General features: G+C 41.9%; 1 protein-coding gene across 1 annotated transcript in view; it reads right to left on the bottom strand.

Annotated features, from left to right (window-relative positions):
- Positions 1–1,467: 1,467 nt before the first annotated feature.
- Positions 1,468–17,649, bottom strand: part of LOC129096249 (xylosyltransferase 1-like) — a 72,909-nt gene continuing 56,727 nt past the window's right edge. Inside the window, exons 8-11 of the mRNA XM_054604979.1 lie at positions 15,679–15,944; positions 10,690–10,888; positions 4,849–5,182; positions 1,468–1,823 (exon numbers count right to left, since the gene is read on the bottom strand). Of these exons, the coding sequence (XP_054460954.1) occupies positions 1,501–1,823; positions 4,849–5,182; positions 10,690–10,888; positions 15,679–15,944 (1,122 nt within the window). The 3' untranslated portion in view covers positions 1,468–1,500. The remainder of the gene's footprint in view (positions 1,824–4,848; positions 5,183–10,689; positions 10,889–15,678; positions 15,945–17,649) is intronic.

Below are 17,649 nucleotides of genomic sequence, written 5' to 3'. Positions count from 1 at the left end.
TGACAGGACCCACACAACACCAACAAGCACAGTTTCTCCTTCGATCCAGAGGTTGTCCAATGTGGTCGGTCGTGAAGAGTGTTTTTGTTCCCCTTCGCTGTTTGGTGAGGTTGTTAGGTATAGCTGACCTCTGACCTCACAGGTCAGGGTGACTCTCTCTTGTGATGCACTTGGCAAACAGCCATGTAAGAAACCAAGACAAGAAGATCTATTCAGACAGGACAACACTGACTAACACACAGGTGCGGGCCATAAAAAGGTACAGGATAAGTTTTGGGGTGTTGGCCTTTGTAAATAAAGGCAGCTTTCTTTACAAAAAAAATATTTATCATGCTGCCAAGGCAGCGTCGCAGTTATTTAGTCACTGACTAAAAATATCAGTATTAATATAAACGTATAAATAAATAGCGACTCATGGACTCACCCCCCCTCATTCACACAATTTTTGAGACTTGTAAAATCATGTAAAACAAAAAGTGTCACTGAAACAACTGGAATAAAGTAAAACATTGAAAACAATGATGGGATTTTTAAGGTCAGCTTGGGTTAACTGTGTTTCAAGTTTGAGGCAGGTTGTTAAGAAAACCAAAGACGTCCTCTGCCAGTCGCAACATCTGGGTTTTATTAAAATAAACCTAAACTGTGTGAATGTTAAGTTTTAAATTACTACAAATTAAGCATTTATCAATTTAGAACACTAAAATGTCTACATTAAATTGCTATTATTATTCAAATAGGTGTAATTATTCTGAAAAGGCCTCAGTATTTTGCATTTCTCTTTTTCTTTATTAAGGATTCTGCTGTTACTGATTTATTCTACTGAATGACAAACTGAGTCACTGAACTATCAAAATCTCAAGAGTTTTGAAGTAATTGGCTTTAATAATGCAAAAATATTAGGTTTTCAAAGTTTCTCCATAAATTTGGAAATTTGCTTTAATGGTGCTGCATTTGAGTTGTATCAAAATACTATTTTGAATGTTTGGTGCATCTGAACACTCCGGTATCATCTAATTTTGTCTATGTTGATACACACTTATGTAAGTTTAATTCAGTACCAGGCTACCTCCTCATGTAGGTCTTACAGCAAAGGCTTTTTTACAGCAGAACTTTGTCTGCTACCAGTGTCACATGATCGCTGGGCCCCATGCAGGGCTTTGAAAGCTGACTTCATATTTCATTGAGCAGCAAAATAAATGCTCGAAAATTGCAACGTTTGATCACAGTAAAACTCAGCCATGAGAAGAAAAATAAATACACTGAAAAAATGAAAAAGCAAAGCCAGCATACTCCCCTAAAAGGAGGAACCCCGTGGGAGGATCTAAAAATCACCCTCACCAACCTCCCCAAAAAATCCACTTTTTCTTTTGTTTTCTTCTTCTCCCCAGACAGAGGAAGAACATGTTTTCTTACTCCACCTGCAGCAAACCCCTTTAATAAATATAAATCAACAGTGAATCTCCTGTGCTGTGGCCTCCCGTCCAGCTGGAGGCCTCGCTGCTACCTGATGCGCCCGTCTGCGCGCGGTGTTCCCAGATGGGATTTGGGGTCTGGGCTCAGGGAGCTCCAAGGGTTCTTGGGGCAGGCCTGCATGACAGGGCAGGCGGTGAGGCCAACGGCGCAGACGTCGGCTGCCTCCCACAACTCGCCCACCAGGCTGTCTAGCCAACGCTCGAGCTCCAGGCCGGTCAGGGCGGCGTTCCTCTTGGCCTGCTCCACATATCCCAGGCTGACAGGGATGTTGAGCACTGGGTTGAGGCCGTGGAAACTCTGCTCCATGTAGCTGTTCTTTGCTGGCCCGTTGTGGTGCTTCAGAGTATCCTCTGGAGTGACGTGGGAAGGGAGAAAGAGAGAACAGATAAGGAGATAGATGATGTGTAAGGAGGTGATAATTAGAGGTCAGACGGAGAGAGAGGGGATTGCAGGGATGGGAAAGGGAGAAAAGGAAAAAGGGAGACTTGAATTTAAAAATATCAAAGCAGAGAACGTGATTTGCTTTATTACCATCTGAAAATATTTAATTGTTTGCTTATTCATTTTGATTGATTTTTATGACTGGAGTACCTAAATCCTATTGTTTGATGTGGTAAGTAAAGCCACTGTAATGCTGACTTTATGGAAATGGTAAGACGTGCCCTCATTCTTTCTTCCCATGACGGTCAAGCCAGGCAGAAAGACAGAAAACGTAGACACAACATCCCCTTTAAACACTTTCTCCACCCTGAGCTCCACTGACGCTGTAAATTCCTCACTGGTACTCTAACTGAGGCGCTAGCCATCCTTTCAAAGCCTGGCTGAGCAGACACCAGTGCTTTTCATGCACTGGTGACAGAAAAGATGCAGTCAGACATGAGGTGCTCCACCACCAGGCAATGCAATGTCCATACCATGCCAGCTAGCTTTGTGTATAAATGTGTGTGTGTGTGTGTGTGTGCATGAGTCTGCTGCTGCCAATGCGGGTAGAACGGCCACGTCATAAAGTTTTACTGGCACTGCACGTAGGAGGGAAACCTGGTGCCAGACATGGCAGTAAATTAAAGGCGGGTGGATGGAACAGCTAAGACGTAAGCACACATTAAAACACAGAGTAAGCCAAGCATACACAAGATTATTACATGATGACTATAATCTCCATTTAAAAAGTAGAAACTCTATACAGTGTATTATGTATCCTTATACTGTAAAATATGTGAAATATATGTTTATAATTTAACCCCACATAATGTCTGCCATTTCCTATGGTGTGTGAACTAAAGGCACAATCCAAATGTTAACAATGGGTAGAGCAAGCACCCGTATATATGATTGGAGCTCACTACCACTCCCTAATCCATTGGTATTTTAATACGCAGTCTATCACAAGGCAGCAAGGCATCTAAGTTATTATTATTTTTCGATGCACCAAGTCAATTGTATATCTGTTAAATGCTAAAATGTATTGTATCAGTAGTACATAGGGATTACAGACAATAATGTCAGTTATACATAAATATCTATCTAAAGTAAGCTAAGATGAATCCACTGGTCATACCAGACCAAGTGAGACAGGAGCAGGAATACTCCAGAGTGTGCTGAAATGAATAAGGGCTTATTTTAATACGCATTAATTAGTTTTTCATTTGCAAGAGGAAGATTCTGTTACTTCTAGATTTATGTGACTGACTCTCACTTTAAGTATACAATTACAGGATTCAAACAGGGTTTATTTTATACTAAAATCTGCTAAGAAACACAAAATCCTAATAACTCAAGGTACGGTACTTTACATTTTATATTATTTTAGACCCCTGCTCCTCTACATTTTTTATGGTATGATTGTACTTTTTACTCCACTACATTGATGATCATTGAGTTACTTGTTATTTTTCACATTAGGATTTACCGAACAAAACATCTATTGCTATGAATAACATATCATTGCTATGGACGCAGTACTTATCTCTTTACACAGCAAGAGGATTATTTTTGTGCGGAAGCAGGGAAATCATTATTTTTATCATTAAAATAATTTTCAATCAATACTTTCGGCAAATTATTGATCCTTTAGAAATTAACCTATGTTATAAGCGGGATTATGTACAGCAAGCAGGTCAGTATTTCAAAATGAACCCCCTTCAGGGTGATTCCTTCTCAACCTGTCGGGGTTTATTCTGCAATAATGACCAACAAACTGTAAATTATCCCTTAATTAATGCATCAGTTATCAAACAACATATACAGTATATTATTATCACATCTTGAAATGACATATAAGCATAATGAGCACTTTTACTTTTGATACTTCGAGTATGTTAAACTGGTAATCCTTAGCTACATCAATAGCAAGCCACAGCATTATAGACCCTAAACCCAGCTGAGACTCAGGTTGAAGACAAAAGCCGTTACTTTATTTGTTGCTTTCCTTCAACATTAAAACGGCTCAGTGAGATTATTAAACGGAGAAAGACATGATTATTCCAAAGCTTGCATCTCGACTCTCATGAGATTTCAGAGCAAATTGGCTGCTTACGGACTACAACAACGCAGTGTTGCCCCTTATCCATGCTGGCTGATTGATTTAATTGTGTCATTGTTTTTGGAGGGCTAAGTGCACTGTTGTTTAACATTCTGTTTACTGTGTATGAGCAGCTCGCTGGGTTATTAAGGGTGACTTGATGACAAACAACCAGGGTCTGCAGAGACCCAGCGGCTTGATTAGAAAGGGCATCACTGCAAATACAAGGCTCTCTCTGTGAGTGTGTGTGTGGCTGCACACATTCGTTATTTCACAGGAAATGCAAAGTCACTCTTTGAAACTGTGTTGGTGTCGAATGAAAAGAAAATACTGAAAATGTCTGTCAAACATAACCACTATGTGTATTCAAGCTCTGTATTTTCATTTTCAGAATCCTGTATATGAACTGCTTATCTTTTGTAAAGGTTCAGATTTTAAACCGAGTTATTTTATGTTACTGGATTATTATTATTACTGATACCTTAATATGTAGCAACATTTTTACTGTTGAAGCTCTTTTTTCCTCTGTGACTAGGTGTCAACAAAGTCATAAGCTTCACAAACACAGGCTTTAATGCAGGACTGTTGTATTGGATTGCCCACTGTAAGTCTCTTTATTTACGTGCAGTGCGAGGCTTCCACCAAATCTAGATAATATGTAGTGAAATGTTTAAGTACTTTTTTTGATGAATGATTATCTGTTGAGGAAAAGCACAGCACAGCAATAAGTCCAGTAAGGCTATTTGTACAAAAAAACACAATCAATAGTAATTTTGTGTGATGAAAGCTGAAACAAATGGGAAGTGCTAGTTACAAACAAGCGTCATGAGAGGCTGTGTGAATCTTTCTCTCACCTTGTCTTATGGGCTGGTGCTTGTTATAAGCCAACGGGGCAATAAGGAAGTGCATCTCGGCCACAGGGCTCCAGTGGTGCAGGATGCGGACGCTCCACACGCCGGGCCGCAGAGGCTGGTTGAGCGGCGGGCGGTAGTGGGTGAACTCTGCGCTGGCGTCGATCAGAATGTCATAGGTGGCTGCGATCACGTTGGTGGGGTCGATCCACACGACTGTGACAGTGACGTTGGGGCCCTTGCTCCACCTCTGCATGCCCACCGTCTCGTCCATGGGGCTCATCAGGCCGCCGAAGTTTCTGAACAACCGTTCTTTGGCGTCCCACTCAGTTCCGATCTGCCAGCGTAAAGGGAGAACGAGGATATGAGAGGGAGAGAAAAACAGGAAGACAAGAGTGAGTGACAGAATGAGGTAAGAACAAAGACAAGGAGAGGAGCAACAGCAAAAAAAGCGCAAGAGATGAGGGTATATAAACTCACTCCTGCTGTAATGCTAAGTGAACATAAATAAGTAACATCCTCTGTGCATGCATCACCATTTTATTTTACTATTAAGATAACCAATATCTGCACTGAGTTATCATGAGAAATAATCTTCAGCATGCATTTTTTAATCAAACAGCAGCACACTCCACTAACCCTCCACACAGCTGTTATATAATGTTGTAATACGCAGAAGCTGACAAGCCTGATTGTTTCTTCCTGCATGTGTGAGTCTATTTGTCCACACTCGCTGGTACTGAATGTCTGATGGTATTTTTCTATGCCTGAGTATATCTTTGACAAGGAACATGAGAGGCTGAGGAAGGCATATAACTAGACCCCAACCGTATCCCCTTGGGGTGAAGATCAAATGCATGCCTGTTTGCTCTCTGAACACATTTTAGAGAGACAGAAAGAAGGAAGGAAGGCAATGAACAGCAGGATCTGGTGTGAGCAGCATTTGTCCTAAACATAAACTGCAGTGGAGAGGATTACAACCTGACATCAGCGAAGAAAAACCCAAACAGAGGAAGACATTGTACATACTGATATTATACGCAGACACAGCCTTTTGACAGGAAAAAAAGTCTGTCTAGGGAGCAAACTTCTGTAAAAGTAAGGTATTAGTGCTACAACAAAGGCAGAGAATGCTGCATTCTCTGTGCCAATTTTGAGATAAATAAACTCAATATAAAAATGTGAGAGATAATGCCAAAGTCAAATATATCTCTGGTGAATTACGAGACACACAGTGCCTCTGGCTGCAGAACATGGAAATAGCTGCCAGCCTGCCGCACACTGGAGGACTGCCAGTGACACAGTGAGCCAATTTAAGATTATTACGTCCAGTAAGTTTACATAATTAACATTTAGCACGCACGTGTATGTTTGTTTAATTGAACTTTGAATTGAGGTTTATAGGTCATGTCTTTTGAACTCCTGACTTGACAATAGAGGACTTGATTCTGTGACTCTACAAAGATTTCCGAACTGAAATGAAATAAAGCAAAAAAAATATCAATATACATAGGTACAGCTAATTGCCTTTAATGTCTACTTTGCGGTCAAGACTGAAACCGAAGAGGCGTGATCTGCATGTTGGATTGCAGAGATTGCAAAACCGTGCAATATGCAAAATGAGACACATGGAGCGATCAAGATTGATGGGGGAGATGAGGTGATAGAGAGGGAAGCAAAACACACACCTACACACACAGACACACACACACACACACACACACACACACACACACACACACACACACACACACACACACACACACACACACACACACACACACAGACAGTGAAGGATGTCTGAGGTGTTGGCAGAAATGTGAGAGGGATAGCAGCTTTAGGAGGCGCTCATCCTTACAATAGTAGCTGATTAACACAGCCTCACCCTGCTGGACGATCAATGGCTGACTGGAATTTACTCATCTCATCATCATCCTTTGAGGATTGAGATTGCGATGTCCAGTATACGTAAATAGACATTACATGGATAAGTTATACAGTGTGTGTGTGTCTCTTGGCCATCTGTAAAAGACACCTTACTCTCATCTCAATTATTGGACTGAGCCATTTTTGTCCATTGGACCTTGGTTCTTTTTTCTTCAAATTACTAATCAACTCTCTTGTCTGGCACCTCTGTCGCTCATTACTTTACTCAAGGTTGACTCGCTGGCACACACTAGATCCCCGATTGATTGGCAGCACTCTCGTTCTGAGCCCCGGAAAAAAATGTAGGAAGTATTGACAGAGGAATCTTACTATAATCCACTGGGAGCAAAGCCTGCAGGAGGCCGACTAAAGTAAGAGTTGTGAGAGGAAGATTTTTACATATATTAATATTCACATGCTAGTGGAGGGGAAGCCTTGGGTCTGGTTATTGCCCAAAGTTTATTCAGCAACAAACATCAGTTCAGTGCAACGTAATTATGCACAACTGGTGCCGCAGTTCACGTTCAACTTTTATGAGCAGTTTAAAGGCGGATGAGTGGTTCATTCTCTGGACCAACACACACATGTACACACAGGTTAACATTGAGCTCAATACCCCTAGTTACCACAGAAGTACTGGGCAAAAGAAGGCACTTCGTACTCAACAAAGTGTAAAATACAAATACTCTGTCCTGCATTGACCTATTGTATTTTATGCAGAGAGCTTGAGGTCCTTATGCCCACGCAGATGCACCGCATTGTTTTCACATCAGCTAAAAGTTTGTAGAAACTACATTCACAGAGTGTGTGGCTTTAAATGTTGCAATTTTTTCTGTGTCTAAGGTATCACTTTTTTGGTGATTAAACTCAAGGGATATCTGCATGTTATTGACGAAGCCACCAGTAGCAAGAAATCCTTTCTTCCAGTATGACAGTAGGTCAAACAGGGATTAACTTGTGGCCCATTTCTGCTTATGATGACCTCCACACTTAACCTGTCCCTTTCCTCTTCTACCCAATAAGCTTTGGCTTAAGATCAACACTCAACCAAGCCTCTTGACCGTTCATCAAGTATGAGGCTTATGAAGTTCGATCGCTTATAGCTACACTTAGGAGCACCAGCTTTCATGTAAGTATTGCAGATCTGGCAACCTCATTGCGACCTCTACCCCTGTTTTTCAGTTACCCCCATCTCTCTATTGGCTTGTTTACTCACATTATTTACTCACTTGAATCAATAACTCGTGTTTTCTATTCATAACAAGCAATTACTGACAACTGCTGTTCATTTCAGCAGATTTGACCCTCGTTTTCTCGTCTTCTGTTGACCTGACAAACGGAAAGAGAATGGATCTGATAATGGCCCATACATTAAACATTTTACTTTTCTTCACATATGCCTCATCATTCCTGTCGATTGCCCATATTACTTCTTTCATGCTCTACTGAATTCCCTCCCTGATTTAATAGAAAACATAAAATGCTCCCATCTCATAATCCACCTCTATTCCATTCCTTCCTTCTGACCCGGCAACCCTGAGAACCTTTTCCTTCTGCAGCCCGGCTTGCCGGCGCCTAAAACCCCATTAAATAAGACAGGTCAATTTAATCAGGCAGGGGTACAGACAGTCCCAGTCTACATCTGGCCCTGCTGAAAACCATAGGGCACCAATGCCCCTAGAGGCCCTATTCAAAAGGTTATTAGTGGCACTTTTTGTGAGGGTAATCAAACACAGGTGCTCACAAGCAGCACTAGAGGACTCCCCTGGGACACGTTTACACTACTGAGGGACTATGGGCAAGACGGCTGGACGCTTGCTAATAAAGACACACTGTGGAGCGATGAGGGATGAGGAAGGAAGAGTGGAAAACAGAGAGTGCAAGACAGAGAACAGTACATTTTCTGTGATGCAGAAAAGAAGTGTGGTTACTCGCTGTCTTGCAGAGAGTTAGATAAGACGATCAATACCACTTTGATTGTCTGTTACGATAGATAAAGTATGAAGCTGCAGAACAGCCAGCAGATGCTTAGCTTAGCTTAGCTTAGCATAAAGACTGGAAACAGGGGAAAACAGCTAGCCTGGCTTAGTTTTGGAAATTATATTCCGAACAGCAACTTTCTTCTTGCAGATGAGACAGGAAGCGGTCACATTTAATTCTACGTCCAGGACATAAAAAATTATAATAATTGTCCACCTCTCCTCAAACTGTCTGAGCTCTAGGTAAATCTATCTTTTAGGCTTAGAAGAGGACATTTTGTTTTCAGATGATGAAACTGTATATTGAGGCTCAGTCTAAGAAAACCATGTGAAATAAAAATCCTATTTTTAGGGTTTGATTTCAGAGATTTGTCTGTTAATTAAATTATTCCTCTTAAATGAGAGACTTGGAATTATTTTCTTACAATAAATCCTAAACATGTTTGTGTACATTCCACTCAAAAGGTGGACAAAATTAAAAGAACACCTAGCAATATCCAATACAATAGTGTTGCACCATTTGGAAGCTCATAATGTAAATATTTTTGACACTGTGTCAGACATTGCACTCTTTCATAATTTCCGAGGCTGTAGGTTGTTCATAATGTGTTCCTGATATCCTCCTCTATCACAATATGTATGTGTATATACACTGTGGTAGAACAAGGACTAAACCATCAGTCAAAGTCAGCCATTCTACTGTAAAAGATTTGTCCAACAAAGAGTAATATACCTCTCAATGTCAGTCTGACTTGAGGTGAAATACTAATTTTAACTGTGTGGGCTGTAAGTGGCCCTCCACTAAATCATGCTGTAAAAAGGCCTATAAAGGCAGATGGCAGGCGGCAGTAGAGGAGTGAAAAGAAAGACATATCTGTCTTCTTTTATATCTAAAGGAGGACAGGGAACACATTGTTAAGCCAACCATATGGTTTATCTAGCAAACTCCAGCGTATAGCTGTACTATAATGGGTCATATCTGCGAAGTTGACAAAAAGCGCAGAGTTACTGCTGCTGTCTTATTCAAGCTCTTTCTGCTCGTGTTTTGAATGACAGCTGGACGAACTGACTGACTGGCAGCCACTGCACAGTGCCAGACAGTGAATGCTCTCTCGGGCTGAGCAACCAGATAAAAGCCACAACCCACATCACTTGTCTGTCACTCACGGTTTCATAGGCTAGACACACACATACAGGGCTTAGTGAGAGGGACCCAAATGGCAACCGGCTGAGTTCACGTTGAGACCGCTGGCAGTGATAAAACAGGGTCAAGGTGTGTCCAGGTGTACGAGTGTGATTCACAAGCACAAACACAGCACACAAATGAATTCACAAGTTTGTTGACATTTCTGCTTCCCACAAAACTGTGCGTGATAAACCGGAGAGAAAAGGTCAATTTACATTCACTCAGTTAATTTTGTCCCTTTTTAAAAAGGCACTCTGCTGCTGTCACATCACAGCAGAGCTGCTGTATCCCAAACAGGCGTTGTGGTAAACAGAAACACAGATTAACATAACAAGACAATCAAGGGAAGCATTCCAGTGTGAAGGTGAGAAGACGTTCTATTAGGAAACAACAAATAAACAGCACATGAAGCGCTCATCCCTATAAACTTGGATGAATTCAATCAATTTACATTTTACAAGGCCATTACAGGGACCAGTTTAATTGTGTCGGGATGTGCTGCTATGAGTCTTGGCAAGGTCGCCATAGCAATGAATGTAAGGCCACCATGGCAATGGGCTGTATGTCTCCTCTCTAATTATATGCTGAAGAGCTGTGTGTGTGTTTCCTATGTGGTGCTTAGGGTTTTAATGGAACTCATTTCCTGACATTGGCAATGGCTAACTGACTATTTTGTGACTCATGTCAAACTAATGACTTCGATGTAAATTAAAAAATAAGTGTTCCGTCATGCTGGCCAACATAATGACTCACCTCTGCAAGCTGCAACCTGCTGAATGTGCTGCTAGGAGGAGCGGTTAGCTTGAAGATCTTCTTGGGTGCCACCCAGGTCTCTATGGTTTCCAGCTTGCTAGTTGCCAGATTGGTGGCATGGTGCTTGACCAGGTAGCCCTGGAACTGGTCTGAGTGGAAGTAGAGATGCACCGACACCGGGTGGCCCATGGGGAAGTACCTGGCACAACACAGAGAGAGCGAGGATCCATTAGCAAACATGATACGTGCTGACTTTTTCGCTGTGCCGCTTTTCAGGGCCAATTGTGTAAGAGGAGAATATCTAGATTGATCTGGATAATGTCTGGAAGGAACCAGCCTTGGAGATGTTAATGTGTCTGGATGCTAATGTAGCCTCGCAGTGAAGATTAGTGGGGAGTCAATGTGCTCTCTGATTGTTTGATGTAGTGGAAATTAATTCAATGACCTTTAACAGGAAACCAATTGGTCAAAGACATATGTCGACCATTCTGATAATTCCCTTTTAGCATTTACTTGTTGGTTGCTATGCCAACATTAATGATGGTCCCATTTAGAGTTACATAGACAATAAAGCAGTGGTATACTTTAAGGTATGGGTACCTCCGATTAAAAGGTCGCTACTACAGCGTTTTCTAGTCTGGGAGTCGTTGTGTTTTCGTCTCAAAACTTAACCCTGCCACACTGAGTTTTCAGTTCATGAAAGTTAATTGTAACCTTTTTGGTCAGCTAAAATGTCTTATTCAGCATTTTTTTGTACTTGGCTCCAACCTCTTGTTTCATTTTTGTTTGCAAAAGACCTAGATAGTGACAGCCAATAAAACCAAGATGGCGAAGGCCAAAATGCTGAACCGATGCTTCAAAACCATTGTCCACAAACCAATGGATGAGGTTACAGTGACTATTTCAACTTCTTAAGTACAGTCTATGACTTTCACAGATAAGTAATAGACGAGTGAAAAGTTTATTAAAGCCCAAGTACCGCCAAGTATGTAAATAACAAACTTCTCCTTTGCTAACTTTTGCTTTGCTGTGTGCTGCGTGCTTCAACATGTGCTCTGGCTCTGAAGTGGAAATGATGGTTAAAGAACACATGTGACAGTCGAGACCACAGCGCTCTGCTAGCTACAGAAAATTACAGAATAGTCATGGGCGGTATTGGCAGAAGACTCAGATTAGTCAAAGTTCTGAAAACACAGACGAACCAACTGAACACATTAGTCCCCGGAAACAAAGTTGAACTGGGTCAATCCAGTCAACTGAAGCCGAATGAAGGTCTTGCCCCTCTGATTAGTCTGTTGTTTGTTTGCGTGTCGCTTCATACGTGGCAGAGGCTTGGCCCTCGGGGCAGCTAGCCCGAGTGACTTCTGGAAAAACAAAAAGGGGGCCAGGGTGCGCACTGCTGGAGAACAATCTGCAGCTGCTCTCACGTCCTGACTCCTTCACGCCCAGATTTCTCATCCTTTTGCTTCTTCTGCTTCCTTGAATTCGTCTTTCTTCACCCTCTTTTGCACACACACACACACACGGATTAACACACACACTGTCCCTCCTTGCTCCCCAGTGCCCATGGCCTCATCAGTATTCCACTAAAGGACCAGGAGTCAACCCGTCCCGGTAAATGCTACCCTGACAAGCAGAACAGCAAATATTTACACCCACAAGGATCGCAGAGCACCCTCCCTCCCCTCCTGCTCCCTTTCCCTCTGTCTGTCTCCCTTTCCCCACTTCGCCATTTTCTCATCTGCGTTTCCCTCTTTGCTCCTCTACTCTCCCTTCTTATGATTCTTTCATCCTGCTTTCTGTCCCTTGGCTCTCACCCCTCCGTCTTTCCCAAAAAGAGATGTGGCTGCCAGTGTGAGAGGCAGTGAGAAGGGGTCCGGGGTGTAGTGTGCACAGAAGCTCCATTCAGGCTTTAAGCCCACAGTCTCTCCAGTGGAGTCACAGCGGGCTGCTAAAAGAGCCAAATCCCTCTCTGCGGCCTATTCCTCTCCCTCGCTCCAGTCTCACACGGAGGATGACCCATCCATCTGTTGGTAGCACATCTGAATTCTATATGCATGCAAAATATGTGGCAACACACATGCTATGCCATGGCTTTTCTTGAGGCCTCAAACCGGGACTCAAATAGGCCACATGTTGCCAAAATGTGGACTGATTTGAATTATTATTATTATTTCTCCTTTTGTTCTTCCTGATCTTGACAATGCCTCATTGCAGATGTGACTCATTGTAGCTCATATAAGTGAGTTCCTGATTTTTGCTCAATTCTTCATAGTCTTGTATTATTCTTTTGTCTTGGAAAACATTGAGGATTATTAGCAATGCCTTTTTGTCCCTATATTACACAAAGAGAATAGTGTATTGTTCATGGCCTCCACCAAGTAATGGCTGCAGTGATTAATTTATCATAGACCAAGCAGGCTGTCTGACACTGTGTGTTAAATTATCACATCCTATTGTATAAGCCTTTAAAAATGTGCACTACAATATTAATTGGCAGCATATGTAGCACATAACATGGATATGTTGATTTAGCCCCAGTTTCTGCCTCTCATGTATTGCAATTACATCCAAGTCACAGAGCATCCGACTTTCAGAAAATAAATATCCATGTAATATAATATATTACTGAAGCTGACGGTATTTCCAGAATTCCCAAAGACTCTGTTTCAACATGTTCCTTAAGTTGTGTTGTATTTCCTTATCCAGATAGCTAGGGATGATATGTCTTTACTCATTTTGTTATTGTGTCATCTGACTTGTTGCCAGAAGACAACTGTGTAAACGTGAATAAATAAAATAGGTGAATAACAAACAGAACAGATCAAGCAAAAGGTAAAGACAAAGGGTTTAATTCTCTGTAAAGTCCTTTCCATAAAGTTTTCAGCCACTTATAATAACAATCCGAGCCTGTCAGTGGAAAAAACAAGCACTTTTAGTGAATGAACATTGACGTTGAGAAGTTGCCTTGCAGCCTGTTTAGCTGCTGGCGTCTACAAAGTTCTCGTTCAATATTGCACCAATTTCAGATTTGTTTTCCCCATTAGTTATTTAGATATAAAAACATAGGAAAATAGGTGGAAATACCAAAGTTACCCTTTTAATATTTACCAATATGGCTGTTGGCCATCACAGAAAAGTGGGCACATACCACCTACATCATTCTTTTTATTGTGAACCCACCTTCTCATCTGTGTTCAATTAGCTCCATCCCAAATAAAATGCAAGAATGTGGACTCAGCTTTGTAAAAACACTATAAAAACTGCTTGTCAAGCTGAATTTCTGACACCTCAAACACTTTATCCCGACCTGCAGTTTGCATTTGAGGACTTGAGACTTAACCAAGAGGCATAATGTTACTGGTGAAACTTCAATCTATGTGCATTTACTTAATATATGTTTACACGGATACAATAACTTGACAGAGAGAAGCTCATATAGACCTAAAAACTTGCAAGGACACCCACACACATAAGGTCCTTCAATTTGTTTGTATATGTTAATAGGAAGCAACACATTCACATGCACACACAGACACATCAACAACATCACTCATGAGTTGCTTGCATCAACACTCACACACATACAAAACTAAACACAAGCACACACAGACATTAACATAACTTATCTCTATTTCCTGCCTTTTGACCTATGGCCTCTCAGCTACCTTAAGTAGTTTTTACATGTAAACGTTTAAGACTGGGGTTTGCTTGTTTGCCTTAAGGAAATGTATATATTTCTCACAGGCCCATTTCCTGGCAATGACAGAGATTTGGACCCCCACCCCCCATATACAAATGCATGAATGCATTCCCTTTTCTCCTGGTCTGCTCTGGCTCTCTCTATTTAACAGATGTATGAGTAGAAACAGCTGTAGCCGATAGATGGCTTTGAGGTTTGACGGATGGAACATGCTTCCTTTCTCAGCTTTCTCGGCTTTACCCGCAGGAATATACAGAACACCCACAATGCAGCGGCATGGGGGGAGGTAAGCAATCATCGCAGGAAGCAAACCATCTCAGCTGATACGAGGCTATCGCTGTTGTGTTGCCTCCTAGATTTACTCCACAACAGCAAGTGATGCTGCACTCGAATAAGCAGTTTACCTAATAACTTCAAAAAACTGAAAAAAAACACAGCTGCTTTCCTTCATGCTGCGTTCTGTATATTTTACATTAGCCTGTCTCATGAGGCGGAGAGTCATGTTTATGTTTATGATGTCAATAAGATGAACATAAAGATGTCATCTTAATGTTTGCTGCTATTAAAAGTGTCGTGTTTGTTGTTCTATCTTTTGTTTCCAGGTAAGACGCCTTTTTATGAGATACACAGGGGTTTCTGTACACAAATTAGCAATTTATACCTCTTACACCTTGGTTCCAAATCAGCATGTGAAATTGTCAGTTTTATTCACTTTGCGTCAGGGTTTCATTGCTGTGCAAATAAACTGAAGGAAAGCTAACCTAAATTGCTCCTATACCAGATGCTGCTGGAAACATATGCTGTTCAAAACCTGTACTGAGGGACATTCGGCCTAAATGTTCCATTTGGCAATGAAATATAAAACATTGTGTGGTTTCCCTTTTCACTTTAACTACACACTGCATGTTAACAGCACATTTCCACTAATAATAAACTGGCCTGAAGGGACAGCTTTCCATGCTTTGACCCATGTAGCCTAATTATCTCTGGGATAAATTGACAGAGAGTCATATCATGTTACAAAATGAATAGCATTACCATGGAGTTCCCAGCTGCTATTTATTGTTATTCTATTACCAAGACATGCGATCCCAGACAGGGACGATGCATCGACACAAAAGACTTTATGTACAGTAGGTTGTGGTTTATCATGAACAAGGGTGTGGCGGGCTTTTGAGAGTGAAAACAAACTGAAGTGCACCTGTTGATGTCGGTGCAGGTGCGTCATAGTGCAATGATAAGCATAAAAATGTATTTGCATAGATGAATGTGTTTATGAGACTAACCTGCAGCTGTGATCATTTGGGTTTCCCTGCAGCGATGCGGCAGCTCTGGCCAGGCCCAGCCGTGAGAATGAGTGGAAGTACGTGAGCTGCGTGTCTGACAGGCTGGCCACGCCATCTGGCTCGTCGTACAGGTTCTCCCAGTACGAGTTGAGGCTCTGCGTTCCTTGGGGAAACGATCCAAACAGGTAGGCGTCCAGCTGGTTCACTATCTCCTGGTTCACGCTGGCTTCAAACTTCCTGGCAAAGAAGGTGGGCCTCACTGTTTGCTGCAGAGGGAGAGGGAGAGAGGGAGGGGAACATAACAGGAAACCAGGGAGGGAAGAGATAAAGAGGAGAAAAAAAGGAGAAGATTAGGAAATGGTGGTTTGCCAGGATGGCAGGGGAACGAATATGTGTTAGATGTGTGTGGTATTGATGTGTGGGCAGAGAAAAAAAAGAAGAAGGTAGAGCAGAGATGGTAGAAGGTAGCAGATAATATGGAGGTAAATCTTCCCTAATGGATACATGAATTAAATATTAAATACATTAAATCAAAATGGCTCTCTCCTCAGTCTCTCTTTTTCATTCAGCAGAAAAAATGCTCTATATGTATAACATCTTGAGTCCTCTCTTTCATTTGTCCCCACAAAGGGTTACATGATACATTGGGGGGGTCGTGAGGTGATTAAACAAGTTCTTCATAAAGTTAGCATTTAAATTCTATAACATTATCAGACTCACTTAAAAATTTTTAAAAAATTGATGCAGCACAATCAGAGATATTGTCATTTTTATTCCATACATTCTTCCTCCTTGTCCAAAACCTGGTGCCTACATTACCCAAAACACAACTGAGTCGCCAACAGTTTGGTCAGAGATTCTGAAGTGCTATGCTAGTAGCGGTAGCCACAAGCATGGATGAAGAGCAAGCTACAGAGGTGTGGTAAGCTAGCTTCTTTCTAACTCCACATCACTTGAGGCAATTTATCAGACTTCACACAGCTCCCTCTGTAGCTACAAAAGGCTTCATTGATTTATTATTTATACATTATAAGTAAGTTTGTACCCTCGCAGACCCGTAAACTGTAAAATTGGTCAGTTTACCTCTAAGAAAAGAGGAAAGCCGGTCTTACATGTCTTTGGAGGCACAAAATGACGTAATGACATAAGCATCATCCATCCATTCATCATCTCTTTTCTCAACAGCTCCTTTTATTTGTTGCTTTGTCCGGCCTCCCACACTCCACCCATGTCTCTCTCACCCTCTCTGTCCCTGCCACTCTGTTGCTAATGTGGTTGATGGTGCATCATGAAATCTGCCGCCTACACAGCCTGACCTTCCACAAAGACATCTTTTCAGTCCCAGACACGAAACTATTTGCCGACACTGTTACCCAGCACCAAACACCTCGGTGCTACCTGCTTGAAAAAAAGGCCTAATCAAGTACACTTTTTCTCACGCCGGAGCGATGACTGTGGGATGTTGGTACTCTGGACCAGATGCTTATGATCATTAACCCTTTGTGATCTGCCACGGATAGTAAATGAGGCTTTAGTTTTTACACATTACCAATTTTGTGTGTCCTGACAGGCCCTCGGCGCAGTCAGCTGAAAGTACCAACCTGTCACAACCTGTCTTTCCAACACACTTCCCAAATGCACCTCACTCTGTAGCACATTACTAAACAATGATGCTCTGAGACAAAAGGCACATCACCCCTCTCCTTCTCCAGAAACACCCCCTCCCTCCTGGTGAGTGCACTTCAAAATCACTACGCGGGGGAACTCGACAGTTGTACCTTGAATTATTCTTCTGATCTGCAAACCAAAGGGAAGCCGACTTTACTTGTCTGCATCTTCCCAAGTGTTAGGGTTCAAAGGGAAACTCGGATCGTGTGCTCAATGGGATATTAAGTCCTATTAATACCGCAGCCTGGCTGGCTTTTGGAAGGGCTGCTTTGTTCCCAAGGTTGGACTTCACTGATACCGGGA

Source organism: Anoplopoma fimbria, chromosome 9 (genome assembly GCF_027596085.1).
Source record: "Anoplopoma fimbria isolate UVic2021 breed Golden Eagle Sablefish chromosome 9, Afim_UVic_2022, whole genome shotgun sequence".
NCBI lineage: Eukaryota > Metazoa > Chordata > Actinopteri > Perciformes > Anoplopomatidae > Anoplopoma > Anoplopoma fimbria.
Note: the sequence above shows the minus strand (reverse complement) of the source record. Positions and strands in the feature narration are given on the sequence as shown.